Below are 13,000 nucleotides of genomic sequence, written 5' to 3'. Positions count from 1 at the left end.
GCAGGGTCCAGCCCAGCAGCCCAGCGGCCAGGAGCCACGCTGCTGCCTCCGTTTCCAAGCGCTCCCATCACCGGCTGCCTCACCCTGCCCTCATGCCAGGGCCCAGCCCTGCCCAGGACCCAGCCACAGGGTAGCGATAATCACCCACTATGAGAGCTTTATTGATGTGCTCTCATTCGACTCTGACACTAACACTGAAACAGAGATTATTAACCCACTCGACAGGTGACATGGAAGCCCAGCGGGATGGGAATTTTCCCAACTGGAAAGTGGTGCCCCCATGTCTGACTACAAAGTTCTCAGTGCCCTGCAGTGGCTTCCCAGGGCCCTGGCCTCCAGCCTGTTGCCGGCCAGGCTCTTCCTCCCAGAGCCTCCTGTCAGGGGCCAGTCTCCACTCCAACGGCACAGCCACACACTCCTCTGGGGGCTCACCGTGTCCTCGCCTCCTGGGCCAGCGCCATGCGCTGAACGGGACATGCTCACACCAGCCCTGTTCGGCCGGCACCTGGGTGGGCTGTGCCTGTCCAGCATTGTTTTGCAGATGGCTTCCTGCCCCATCCGGGCCAGCCTTGCTGGGGAAGCCGTGTCCCCAGCCCTCCAGTCTAGGATCCCCCTGTCTCCCAAAGGCATTATAGCCTGGCAGTGCCTCCCCACGTGGTGGCACACTGGACCAGCAGCCCCCGTGGGCAGTGGACATTTAGCAAACACAGCAGAAAGAAGCCCTTCACTCCCAGGAGGGCCAGCGAATGCCACTGGGTGATGCTCACTGGTCTTATTATTGGCTCAGTTTGGGAAACAAGCCTGCCCCTGTTCTAATCCCTGTGCTCTGACTGGTCAGATCTGAGACACGTGCCCACCCCGGATAAGGAGGTTAGGTCAGCAGCATCTCAACCACATGGACTGAACGCGGAAAATCGGGCCCTGCTACCTGAAGTGGAGGGAGTGGATGCTGGACAGGCAAGACCTGCCCGTGTGCACCGCACGAAGTAGCATGTCTCCTGAAGACTGGGCGATGCCAGGCCGGCGTGGCTCAGTGGTTGAGCATTGACCTATGAACCAGGAGGTCACTGTTCGATTCCTGGTCAGGGCACATGCCCAGGTTGCGGGCTCGATCCCCAGTGTGGGGCGTGCAGGAGGCAGCTGACCAATGATTCTCTCTCATCATTGATATTTCTATCTCCCTCTCCTTTCCTCTCTGAAATCAATAAAAGTATATTTTTTAAAAGATTGGGCAATAAGACACATTTTAATTTGCACCAACATCCCTTTTAGGTTCATGACATGCTATGCAAATGCAGAGATAGTTAAGCAGCAGACCCTCCTAAGGCAGAATGTAAACAAAGGTGAAATAGAGCAGAAAGCAGCCACAGTCCTGGGGCTGTGATTTTCCCTGAGGGAGGGTTGCAGTTTTGGCAGTCTTCCTAGAGGAGGTGGCATTTGAATTACACCTTGAAAGATAACTGAAACTCTGCTGATCCAATAAGAGGGGGAAGGGCCCCCCAGGCAGAGGGAGCAGCACAGACAGGGCCGGAAGTCTTGAAAGGGGAACAGTGTGTGTGAACATAATGCGAGGAGGCCACGGTGATGGAGGGGTTGGGGCAGAGCTGAGACAATGCCACAGCCCCACACCGGCTCAGTCCCGGGGCGGCCGCGGCACGGAGCTGGGTCTTGCGGCTCTTTGCTGGGCCCAGCCCGGGGTTTTGTCCAGCCGGAGAAGACGCCCTTGAATGGGAATAAGCCGGTTCTCCCTCCCCGCGTCCGCCCTCCCTTCCCTGGAAAGCATGATTTGCCCCAGATTGCCCTGCTCAAGCTTCCTAATCTTTATTCTGTTTCTAAATGGGGGAGTCTGTGGGGAGCCCCAGGTCCCTGCCAAGCGCTCCATCTGTAATCAATCCCTCCTCTGAAACCCAGCCCGTCAAAAATTCCAGCCTCACAGTCAATGTGCCCGGAGGTCTGCAGGGACGCGCTTTTGCAGTGAAGGAGAAGCAGAATCGCTGTCCAAACATTGAATGGAGAACAATGGGAACCCTGCGGAGGTGCTTACGGGCGGGGCACGTCTCCAGCCCAGGCTCTGCGGTGGGGCGGCCACTGAGCCCTGCCAGCTCCAGCTGCAGCCGCCCCGTGGCCAGCCGGGCGTCACCCCCAGCCTGGCCTCCTCGCCTGTATTAGCTCTTGGTAATGGATGTTATATCTGCTCAGTGTGACGGAGGAGTCTTGGCAGTCTTCACCGACCTGCAGCATCTCCTCCGGGCCCTCCAATGAGGAGCCGGCAGCCTCCGGCAGCGCATAGGTGGCCCTCCAGCACGTCAAAGAGAAATCCCAGGCCTGTCTGAAACAGATGTGGGCCCCTGAGCAGTGGGGTCTTCACGAGGACAGTCTGAGCCCATCAGGGCCTCGGCCTCACCGGCAGGCTTGGTCCTGCCGTCCTTGCCTCTGCAGGGAAGCCTGGCCTGGCAGACAGTCCCTCACTCCATGCTGGGGCCTGAGACCCACGCGGAGCACGGTGCAGCCCTGTGACCTGTGGCACGTGTGACAGAAGGCCACCTGGCTGTGGGAGGGGACAGGGATGCTGGCTTGGCTCTGCCAAAGTGTTTAATTAACTCAGATAATCATTCACAGGTTTGGACAGCAACAAGCCCCGGACTCCCCACACTCACTTAGGGGGCCTGTTTCCCGTCCAAACAAAGGGATGGACAAAAATAGGAGTTCTTGCTATTTTGAAGGGTCAAGATCTCTTTAAAAATCTGCAAAAAGCTATAGGTCCTTTCTTTACACACATACACATGTACACACATAGATGTATATGGGCATATACTGGTACATGTAACATGCATACACTCATATGCACATGCACACATATAAATGTGCACACATGCATCCACACTTGCAGCTTCACATCCAGTCCCAGAGCCTCACAATTCTCAGGTCCAGCGGGTGAAGGAACCCGACCTGAGAGACTGTGTGGCCCGGTCCAGCCCCTGTCACTAGTACACAGCAGTGGCCCCACCACTAAGCACTTCCCAATCTCTTACTCTGAGGAGTCAGAGGAGGACCTATTACTGCCCAATCCACAGACAAGAATGAAAGCCCAGAGTGGGGATGGGAAATCAGAAACAAAGTGGGTCTAGCCCAGCTGTGGGCAAACTACGGCCCGTGGGCCGGATCCGGCCCGTTTGAAATAAATAAAACTAAAAAAAAAAAAGACCGTACCCTTTCATGTAATGATGTTTACTTTGAATTTATATTAGTTCACACAAACACTCCATCCATGCTTTTGTTCCGGCCCTCCGGTCCAGTTTAAGAACCCATTGTGGCCCTCGAGTCAAAAAGTTTGCCCACCCCTGGTCTAGCCCTTAGGTCTTCTCCTGCCCAGTCTGGGGCTCATGGGCTCCATCACTGTTTCTTCTCCCCTTTTGTAGGCCATGCACCCTTTTGATGCATGGAAAAAATCTTACTTCCCCCACCCCAGGAATCCTATGTAATAAAAGCCTAATATGCAAATTGACCGAACAGCAGAACAACCAGCGGAACTACCAGTCGCTATGACGTGCATTGACCACCATGGGGCAGACGCTCAATGCGGGAGCTTCCCCCAGCCTGCAGGCCCAGGCCAGCCAAGGTGGGTGCCAGCGGGAGCTCCCCGATCCCCCCACTGGTCGCCTCACAGGTTGGCCCTGATCAACCGCCAGGCCTAGGGACCCTACCCGTGCACAGATTTCATGCACCAGGCCTCTAGTTTCCAATAACAGTGTGTGGAGAGCAGAAATGTACCTCCCCAAGTTGCAGTTCACTGTGTCACAGGCTGCGGAGGCTTTTGTTAATTTTATTTTCTATAGCTTGAAATATTATTTAAACTCTGGAAATTTTAGTTGTCCTTATTTCCCAAATATGAAATCTTGTAACATTGAAAAGTTAAAAGCCATATAGCCTGCAGCAGCCCCAACGAACACGCCTCTTCAGGTATTGGTGCCAGGGATCCAGCCCCTTCCCAGAAGTTTCCTGCAGGGGATGCCTCGGGGCTCTCGTGCATGGAGTGCCAATCACAGATGCACTAAGAAGTGCCCCCCAAACAGCAGGCAGCGGGCCTTTCCTGGAGGTCTCGGGAACCCTTAACTTTGGCAGGAATTCAGGAGTGAGTTCTGTGGGTTTGCAGGGTCTGTAAGATGGCATAGCTCCCAGCATCGAAGTACCTCGCAATTCCACGATGCAGCCTCTCATGAAAACTGCCCAGCCCCTCACAAGTGTATGACACCCCCAGTGCCCTGAGATACAGTCCTGTGGCTGCAGGAGCCCACCTCCCACAGCGAGCCTCTCAGAGGCCCCTCGCCCACTCCTGGAAGCTGGGCATGCCCACATGTCCCGGGCGTGGCCAATCAGGCCTGGCTGGACTGCGTGGTGTGAAGATGAGGTTCCGCTAGAACCCAGTCTGTGGTGGGGGTGTCATGGCGAAGAGAGTGCCGTCAGGCCAGCGTCGTCCTGCTACGAGAGAGCTGCTGTGCTTCATGGTGCTTGGCCTTCGTGAGCTGCCTCAGTTTCCGCTGCTCTCCCAATCTGTCCCTGCAGCCTCGTTGGAGTCCCTGAGACCCCGATCGCCTGCCACGAAATTCCCCTTTTTTAAAAAAAAAAATATTCTTATTGATTTTTTACAGAGAGGAAGGGAGAGGGATAGAGAGTTAGAAACATCAATGAGAGAGAAACATCGATCAGCTGCTCCCCGCACACTCCCTACTGGGGATGTGCCCGCAACCAAGGCACATGCCCCCCACCAGAATCGAACCTGGGACCCTTCAGTCCGCAGGCTGACGCTCTATCCACTGAGCCAAACCGGTCAGGGCACGAAATTCCCTTTTGCTGAACAGAGTCCAAGTCTGCGCCCGTGACACCAGGAAGCGTCCTTGTTGCACACACACCTTGGGAGCCTTGTTTTATTTCTGCAAGCGAAGGCTGCCCTGGCCCCAGCAACACATCACTGCTTCTCAAGGCAGCAAGGGGCGGAAGGACGAGGACGAGAGCAGAAGAGACTCCTCCCCACAAGCCAGCCAGCCTTTCCTGCATGGGAGGCTGTGAGGAGGGAGCCCTGAGCCAGGAGCCTGGAGACGCCCCTGCAGCACAGTCTGTGCCACCTACACCCTGTTTTTGATCCCGGTACTTGGGGCCGCGCTTCCCTCTCTGTACGAGCCCAGGGAGCTGAAGCTCCATCCTGCCGACTCCGACAGGTCCGGAGTCTAGACAGACTTCTGATCCTTTAACTTCCTCATTGGCATAAGGAGGCCCCCACCCGCTTAGGAGGCACTGCCCAGGGACTCCGAATCGGAAAACAAAGACAACTCCGGCCTCTGCCCAGCATCCTTGTCCATCACCTTCTTAGCGCTGCACCCCGTGTGCCTGTTCCTCCCTTCTCACACCGAAAGTCCAGGCTTCCAGGAATCCTGTCCTTAGATCCGTTGGAAATGGATTCACATGAAATGACCAGAGGGGATGTCTAGAGCTGCCTCTTCAATCACCCGCAGCCCTTCTGGGCCAGGATGTGTTCTTGACAGACCGCGGCCAGCAGGTAATTTAATTGGCGCCTGCCTGCCGAGGTTACCGGGAGCGGCTCGGAAAGGGATGTCTCTCTCCTGACAGGCGGCGAAGCCTGGAGTCCCCGGAGTGTCCTTATGCTACCGAATAATCTAGTATATCTTTAATAAGTGAAGTCAATCCACTTTCAAAACCCTTGTAAAATTCAGCCTTTTAGTTATTCTGATGAGAAGCATTCAAATTCCAATATGAATACATAGCCGAGCAGTGCGGGAGAGCTGCCTGGGGGTGTTGGGTTGTCAGCGGAGGAGGAGGAGGAGGAGGAGGAGGAGGAGGAGGAGGAGGAGGAGGAGGAGGAGGAGGAGGAGGAGGGCAGTGATAGGCCCTGGAGGCCTCCCCTGGGCCAAGGCACAGCATCTCTACCTGCGGACTCAGCTTCTCCACCTGCCAGGGCACCCACACGGGGCTTTGGGAACCCGGGTTGTAGCCAAGCTGCAAAAGAATTTGGGCCACTTGCGAGTCTAGTGCAGGCGAGGCAGCGCAGAGCCCCAGCAGGCGGCGAATAACTCCAAGCTGCATCGGGCCTGAGTGGTGGAGCCTCACTTCTGGGTTTCCTGTGTCTTGTTTTGTCTTATCTTTTCTTGTCTTATTGCCTCTGGTGGTTAAGGCAGGACCGTGTGCATCAGAAGGCTTGGGTTAGCCCTGGCTGGTTTGGCTCAGCGGATAGAGCATCTGGCCTGTGGGCCAAAGGGTCCCTGGGTTTGATTCCAGTCAAGGGCATGTACCTTGGTTGCAGGCTCCTCCCTGGCTCAGGCTCTGGTCAGGGCTTGTGCAAGAGGCAACCAGTCGAGGTGTTTCTCTCACATCGATGTTTCTCTCCCTCTTTTCCTCTCTCTTCCACTCTCCCTAAAAGTCAATGGAAAAATATCCTCAGATGAAGACTAACAAAAAAAAAAGAAGGCTTGGGTTAGCATACTTTTGCTTCAACACTTACTGGCTGTGTGACCTAAAGAAAGATACCTAGGGTCTCTGATCCTCAGTTTCCTTATCTGCAAAATGCTCATAATAGCACCTCCCTCATTATGCTGCTGTAAGTATTGAATGGGGCAACACATGAAAAGCACTTCAAAGTAGTCACCCAGCAAACATCTATTGCTTGTTGTCATCATTATTACTGTCTACTTACGTAGGAGAGACTAGAGCAGACGAGAGGACGAGCTTCCCAGCTGGCCTCTCTGTTAAGAGGTCTCAAGGTTTCAGCAAAGTCTGGAGGCAGGAGGATGGACAGCACGAGCCTTCCTCCCGCCAGAGACGGTCTCGGCATTCATTCTGCAGCTCCCTGAGCCCCGAGCAGTGCGGCTCCTCTGTGGGAATCAAGACTAATGCACCGTGAGATCCCTATCAGCAAGGGCAGAGCTGAGCAGCGGGGGCAGGGGCTGTGGCCGAACTTTCATCACACGTGGGCAGTGGGGCTGCCAGGCTCATTCCTGCGGTTGGGCGGGAGGCCTTCCCACTCCGACTTCAGCTCGGACCTCCCACCTCCTCTGCTCTCTACTGCCCCCTGGGAAGGTGCGCGGTGGGTACCATTGTGCTGGACACGCAGGAGAGAGACAGTTTGTATCACAGGCCGGTTCCGGATCAGGGCTGCAGCTGCAGGGCGGACTCCGTGGGAGGCTGCCGGAGCCCGGGGAGGGAGAGGCGACGGAATGTTCTGAGCAAGCAGACCCCTGGCTGGGAGTTGGAACACAGGTTCTAAACTAGGGCACAGGCGCTGCCCTGCTGGGGCCTCCGTCTTACCATCCGTCACCGAAGGCATCGACAGCACAGTCTCTCTGGAGAGCCATTTGGCCACGTGGTCTTTAGGGAAAGAGGCCGGTTCGGCAGCTCCGCCAGCCTTTGCTGTGCGTGGGCCCCAGAGGATCTCTCCCACGGGGATGTGTGTGGCAGCAGCGTTTGTAGCAGCGAGGGGCTGTGAGCCTAGAGGGCCATTCAGAGGGGACTGGGAAGAAAGACGAGGTGTTATCATACTAAGTGCTCCGATTGGTGGGAGAGGCCGGGGGCCGGGGAGCGGGACACCAGTGCCATTCTGTGCAGCGCGGGTTGAAACAAAATAAACAAAGAAGATTTCGGTCTGGATGGTCCTCAGGACCTTTCCACACCGCATCCCGAGTTCCCGTGTTCTCGGCCAGCCTGGCGGGAGCTGGGAGCTTGCTGGCGTCTAGAACAAGGCCTGGGCCTGAGCAGGAGGTACCTGAGGCAAGGTGTACACGAGCCGTAACAGGTGTAGATGGTATCCTAGGTGCAGATAAAGCCGCCGTCTGCTGCATAATCTGTTTACCTAACCTGGTTGCGATTTCCTGCCCTTGTCCACGCGGTTGCATTGCTAGTCAGGAAACACAGGCCACTTTCCCTGCCGACCTGGTGTTTTCTTAGTGCCTCAGCATCTACAACTGTGTTTGCTTTTCTGAGTTCTGGAATTTGTCATAAGTGAACAATGCTGGGGGGTGGGGCAGGAAGGCCACCCACGGCCCCCCACCCCCCGCACCCTCCCCCCTTGCACCCGGCTGATGGGCGTGGCAAGGGCTGCCTTTGCAAGAGTTTAGGTGTTCACCTAGTTTCGTGTTTGGTCTAAGTATAACTTGAAGACAACTGAGCTTGCTTGGGGCCAATCTCAGCAGTTCGGACATCAAACGAACGCGAAATACAGCTCCTACCGCTGAAGCTGAAGCTGAAGCTGAAGCCGGAGGAGGCAAATGGTTGCTGCCGGTTGTGGGCAGGGGAGGAGGGGTCCCATTCTCCCTTCCCCAGTGGGAACTACTGGATGGCCTCTGTCTTTAACTAGCTCAGTCCCTCCCCCCAAGCCTCCTTAGCAAAGCTGCTACATCTTCTGCCTCCACTCAGCCACCCTTTTTCTTGAAAAACCTACCACTCAGCCTCTCTCCAGACCCTCTCTCCAGAATCCCACTGGGTGAGACGGAGAAGCGAGCTAAAGAGCAATTGCTGACATGAAATCCACGCGGCCTCAGCTCATCTGGGCACTCAGTATTCAATGAGGCAGCAGCTGGCCACTCGGAGGCAGAGTCGGAACACAGCTTGTGGTCAAGCGAAAGTCTGATGAGGTCCCGTTGAACAGGTTCTGCAAGGTGTCCCAAGTATCTTTTCAAAACCCTGAGGACACCCGCACGCGGATGCCGTCTGGGTTTCCCGGCCACCCTTGTGGCGTGGAGTGGGGACGCAGTCTGTGTCAAGTAGAGCATTCGGCTTGGTCTGCTGGGCGGGCGTCTGTCTTGGCTGGGGGTCCTTACACATGGGGGTCTGGGGATCTCCTTGGGGGTCATTTGTTGATCTTAAGTGAATCTTCCTGCCTCTGCCAGAGACCACAGATGAGCCCATTGGTGACAGGACCCAGTGCTCCTCCCTCTACTGCATCTGCTGGGAGGGTGAGCGAGGGCGCGGCTGCGGTGGCTGCTGAGAAGGGGCTCTCACCAGAGGGGAGGGGACAGGCAGGGTCCTAACCCTTCTTTTGGCCGAAGGTCGAAGCACAGACTAGGTAAGCCACCTGTTGCCGGCAAGGAGGAGAGCCAGCAGTGCTGATGGACGGGCACATTCCGCCCAGGGTCCTGGCCGGAGGGCAGAACTGGGGGCCGCCTGGGGCAAGAAGGCAGTGGTGAGAACACATCAGCCATTCTCGGAGCTACTCTGGAAGGCTCCAAAGAAGAACATCTGTTTCTGGGGCCACTTTTGTGGTTGGAGGTGGACCCCAGGGCAGTGGACACCAACCAAGGGACTTCAGTGTGGGAAGCAGTGAGGAGGGAGCCAAGAAGGGTGCAGGGCAGGCCAGGAGGCCCTGCAGGGAGGGAAGACGTCTCCAGGGGCTCAGGTGAGAGGGAACAGGTGCCATTGGCAGGGCAGTGGGACTTCACTGTCGTGGTCACCCTTGCTGAAGTGCTTGAGCTGGTCCCAGGCCTCCTTGCATCAGCGGTGGACAGGAATAAGTCCATCGGCCGGCCATTGTCCCGCTCCTGACTCCCATGCTGTTCAGAATGTCACTACCAGAGAGTTGGGCAGCACCCTGCCAGGCCCAGCAGGCAGGGCAATACCTAACTCCACCGGTCATAATGTGTCCAAAGAGGAAGGGAGCGGAGCCTGGCCTGACTGCCTTTCCACGGGCCACGTTGGCTCCTGAAGACTGTGACGTACCTTCCCAAGTGCTTGGATACCGCCTGCCCAGGATGGATGCCCTGGCCTGGGGTCTGTCTCCTTGAGGAGTCCCCCCAGCCAGCTCCCACCACGTGCCTGGAGCTCTGCCCACATCTGTGCACACACTCTCCCCGACAATAGGCAGCTCGGGCCTCTGCACATTTCTGTTCCAGTTCTCTGAGCTGCAATGCTTGGCTGGGCCTGGGAGCAGCTGGCCACTCTGGAGGCAGCGACCGAACAGACTGTGGTCCGAGGAAAGGCCTGGGCAGCCGGTCCCAGGGAAAGCGTGTGGTCTGGAGCCCTGATGCCGTCACTCTCCTCGCAGAGCTGCTGGCTCCTGCTCCCCTCCTGCAGGCAGCGGAGGTCAGCATCTCTAAATTGCTAGTTATTCTTTTCTTCAATTAAGGGCGATTCTACTGAAGCAGGAAGTGAACTCCCACTGGTTGATCTAATGGCCTCACGTCCTGAAGTGTTTGCTCCGTCTGAAGGCAGGGCTGGCCTTCCTGGGCAGCTGCTAACAGACAGCTCGTCCAGGAGCTGCCTTGGGGGGCGGGGGGCGGGTAGGGAGTAGGGCCCCGAGTTCCCTGTCAGACCCTAGATGCACACAATGGGACTGCATTTCAGATGGGGCTAGGGCTGTGGTGGGTGACAGAGGGGAAGCGTGGATCCAGCCGGGAAGTCCGTGGTCCTGTGGCAAGTCCCTCCACCTCTGGCCCGTTGTCTTCCCATCTGAGAAATGAGGGTGTGGAGGGGGTTCCGGCTGGCTGATCTCTATGATTCCCATCAACTCGGCACCTCCCCTCAACTGCTCCACCCACCCTCTCCCAAGGGTTTGTGGTGGCTGGGCTCCGTGATGGGGAAGGGTCTCAGTGCCCACCTCAAGGTGCATCTTCCCTGAGCAGGATGTGTTCACACACACACACACACACACACACACACACACACACACACACACACACGTGTGCGGAGGGCCCCTGCCAGACTGTGGTCACTATTGCTGCTGTGAGCCAAGGGCTCAGGGGGAGCTGCTCAGACCCAGGTGTGAAGCAGGTATATTGCTCCTCTGTGACCACTCACACCCACAGACCAGGTGGCTAAACCTGGACGTTACCCAAGCGGTCAGGCCTCTGACTGTGCCCCACCTGCAGGGAGGGTGAGGGCAGGACCGAGCACAGGCCTGAAATCTAATCCTGCGTGACCATGGGCACCAAACCTTCTCAGCGTCCATTTCCTTACGTGTAAACTGGGGGTGATACAGTCGACCTCAGAGAGCACCTGAGCCCCGTCCTGTCCAATAAAAATCTATTGCTATTCCCATTGCTCCTCACCCCAGTGCTGGGGAAAGGCTGTAGGGATCCATCCACGCTCTCCCGGCTGGTGACCCCTGGCACAGACTGGAGAGCAGCTCTGGCTCCCCACCTCGGAGCTTCTGGCCTTCTGTCTGCTGGAGACAGCACTGCCGGCTGGTTCTGGGATCCAGAGTTCTTGGGACTGAAGGGTTTCCTGGGACGTGGGACTGTCAGTGCTACAGCCGGGACAGGCTCTGCATACCTGGGTGGCGGGTGAAGCCACACGGGGGCTTTTGGACAGGGCCCTGGGGAGCTTTGGATTTGCTTGGTGAGGCATCAGAAGGACTCACAGGCGGGTCATGAAAGACACAGAATGCGACTCAAATGAGGGGACACACCCTCACAGTCAGCACCACCCGAAGATGGAAGAACTCTGACCCTGGATGTACTCAGCCAAGAGCTGAAGGACCTGGGGTGGGGATTCGATGGGTGGGGTCAGAGCCCTAGAGGGGGTTCCGGACTAAATGCCCATCGAGGCTCCTTTTTGCCCCACGTGTACCCAGTTTCCATAGAGGAGCTGATGGAACCCCTGGCTAGCCCAAGGATGGAATTATCTGATGGGCCTTTTCCCTGGAAGGTTGGGGCTGGGGCAGGGTGGGTGGGGGTGACTGGCTGCAGGTTGTAACTGGGCTTTAACCAATTCCTTAGAAGGAGGAGGAGGGCGTCTTCTCAGGGGAGAGGAAAAGCTTTGGGAGAGTAGCTACTCCCTGTCCCTTTCCAGCAGCAGGGAGCCAGGCGTCTGGCCTGGGGGTGTTGGGAGCTGCCGAAGGCTGGTCAGACATCTGTTGGGCCCACAGACCTGGTCTGGCCTTGACTAGGGAGGACACTTCTTTCCCCTGGGGCCTCCCCTGGCTACCACCCAGGTCCCACCAGAACAGCTGGCCATCTCCTAACCCCTGTAGGGCAGGACGGTGGATCCCCAGCTGCGGAAGCCACAACCCAAATCTCCCCCGGCCTCCACCAGGCCTGTTCACCAAAACATCTGCACCCCAGGTGCGGGAGGTGGAGGGGGCACTGCTCACAGCTGGGCTACTGGCCTCGCCAGCTCTGCTCGAGCCTGGGTGGGGCGCCCGGGATTTGCATGTGTTGTGCACGTCCCTTTACAGTGAGGGCATAGGAGCCTCTTCCCCTCTGGGACTAGGTCAGACCCTGGAGATGCCCCAGGCTCTGGAGGGGGCTGATGAAGGGCCCGCCCTTGTCTCTGAGCTCTGGAGCCACCTCCTTTCTGGCTTCGTGGGAGCCGCCCTGTGCCCCCTCTCCCATCCTCTCTCCTCATCCCTGCTGCCTCAGTCACTCTCGGTGCCAGGCTCTGTGTTTCTAGTCTCTGCATTTTGTCTCTGAAGTCCTCTCCCCGCCGGTGGCTCAGCCCTAGGGAGGTGTCTCAGCGCCCCTGCCTCCCGGTCCCCGTCCCCGTCCCCGTCCCTGTCTGGTCCGCAGTATCTCGTGTCTCTCGCCCGGTCTCTGCGCGTCTCTGCACGCGCCCGGGGCTGGGTCGCCGCGCGCTGCGACCGGAGCGGAGCGGGCTGGAGCGGCGGCCAGGGCCGGGCGGGTGCGGGCCCGCGGGGGCGGGTAGGGCGCCTCGCTCGTTAGTCCCACCCCGGCGGCGGGGGGCCGGCGCGGCGGCCGCTCGGCGCCTTTAAGGGAGCGGGAGGGAGCGGGGAGGCGGCGGCTGCGGTGGCGGCAGCGGAGCGCGCGGGGTGGGGGCGCGGGGCGCGGCGCTCGGAGTCCACTCGGGCCGGAGGCGGCTCGGAGCCGGGGGCCCAGCCCGGGAAGCGCGAGGAGCCGGGCAGCTCAGCGGAGCCCGCCGCCCGGGACATGGCCAAGGCGGGCCGTGCAGGTGAGGGCGGGCGGGCGCCGGAGGGCAGGGCCGGGGCTCGGGGGAGGGACCCGCGCGGCCGGAGGGGGGCTGCCGGTCCAGGTGCGGCGCTCGC

General features: G+C 58.2%; 1 protein-coding gene across 3 annotated transcripts in view; it reads left to right on the top strand.

The window, feature by feature from the left end:
* Positions 1 to 12,680: 12,680 nt before the first annotated feature.
* PITPNM3 (PITPNM family member 3) overlaps positions 12,681 to 13,000 on the top strand; it is an 88,060-nt gene continuing 87,740 nt past the window's right edge. For 2 of the 3 annotated variants that reach the window (XM_059669002.1, XM_059669001.1), the window contains exon 1: positions 12,681 to 12,906. In XM_059669002.1, the coding sequence (XP_059524985.1) occupies positions 12,885 to 12,906 (22 nt within the window). In that variant the 5' untranslated portion in view covers positions 12,681 to 12,884. The remainder of the gene's footprint in view (positions 12,907 to 13,000) is intronic. The other variant, XM_059669003.1, reaches the window with a different exon arrangement.

This window comes from Myotis daubentonii, chromosome 16 (genome assembly GCF_963259705.1).
Source record: "Myotis daubentonii chromosome 16, mMyoDau2.1, whole genome shotgun sequence".
In the NCBI taxonomy this organism is placed as follows: domain Eukaryota; kingdom Metazoa; phylum Chordata; class Mammalia; order Chiroptera; family Vespertilionidae; genus Myotis; species Myotis daubentonii.
The sequence above is the reverse complement of the archived record's forward strand: the minus strand, read 5'-3'. Positions and strand labels throughout refer to the sequence as shown.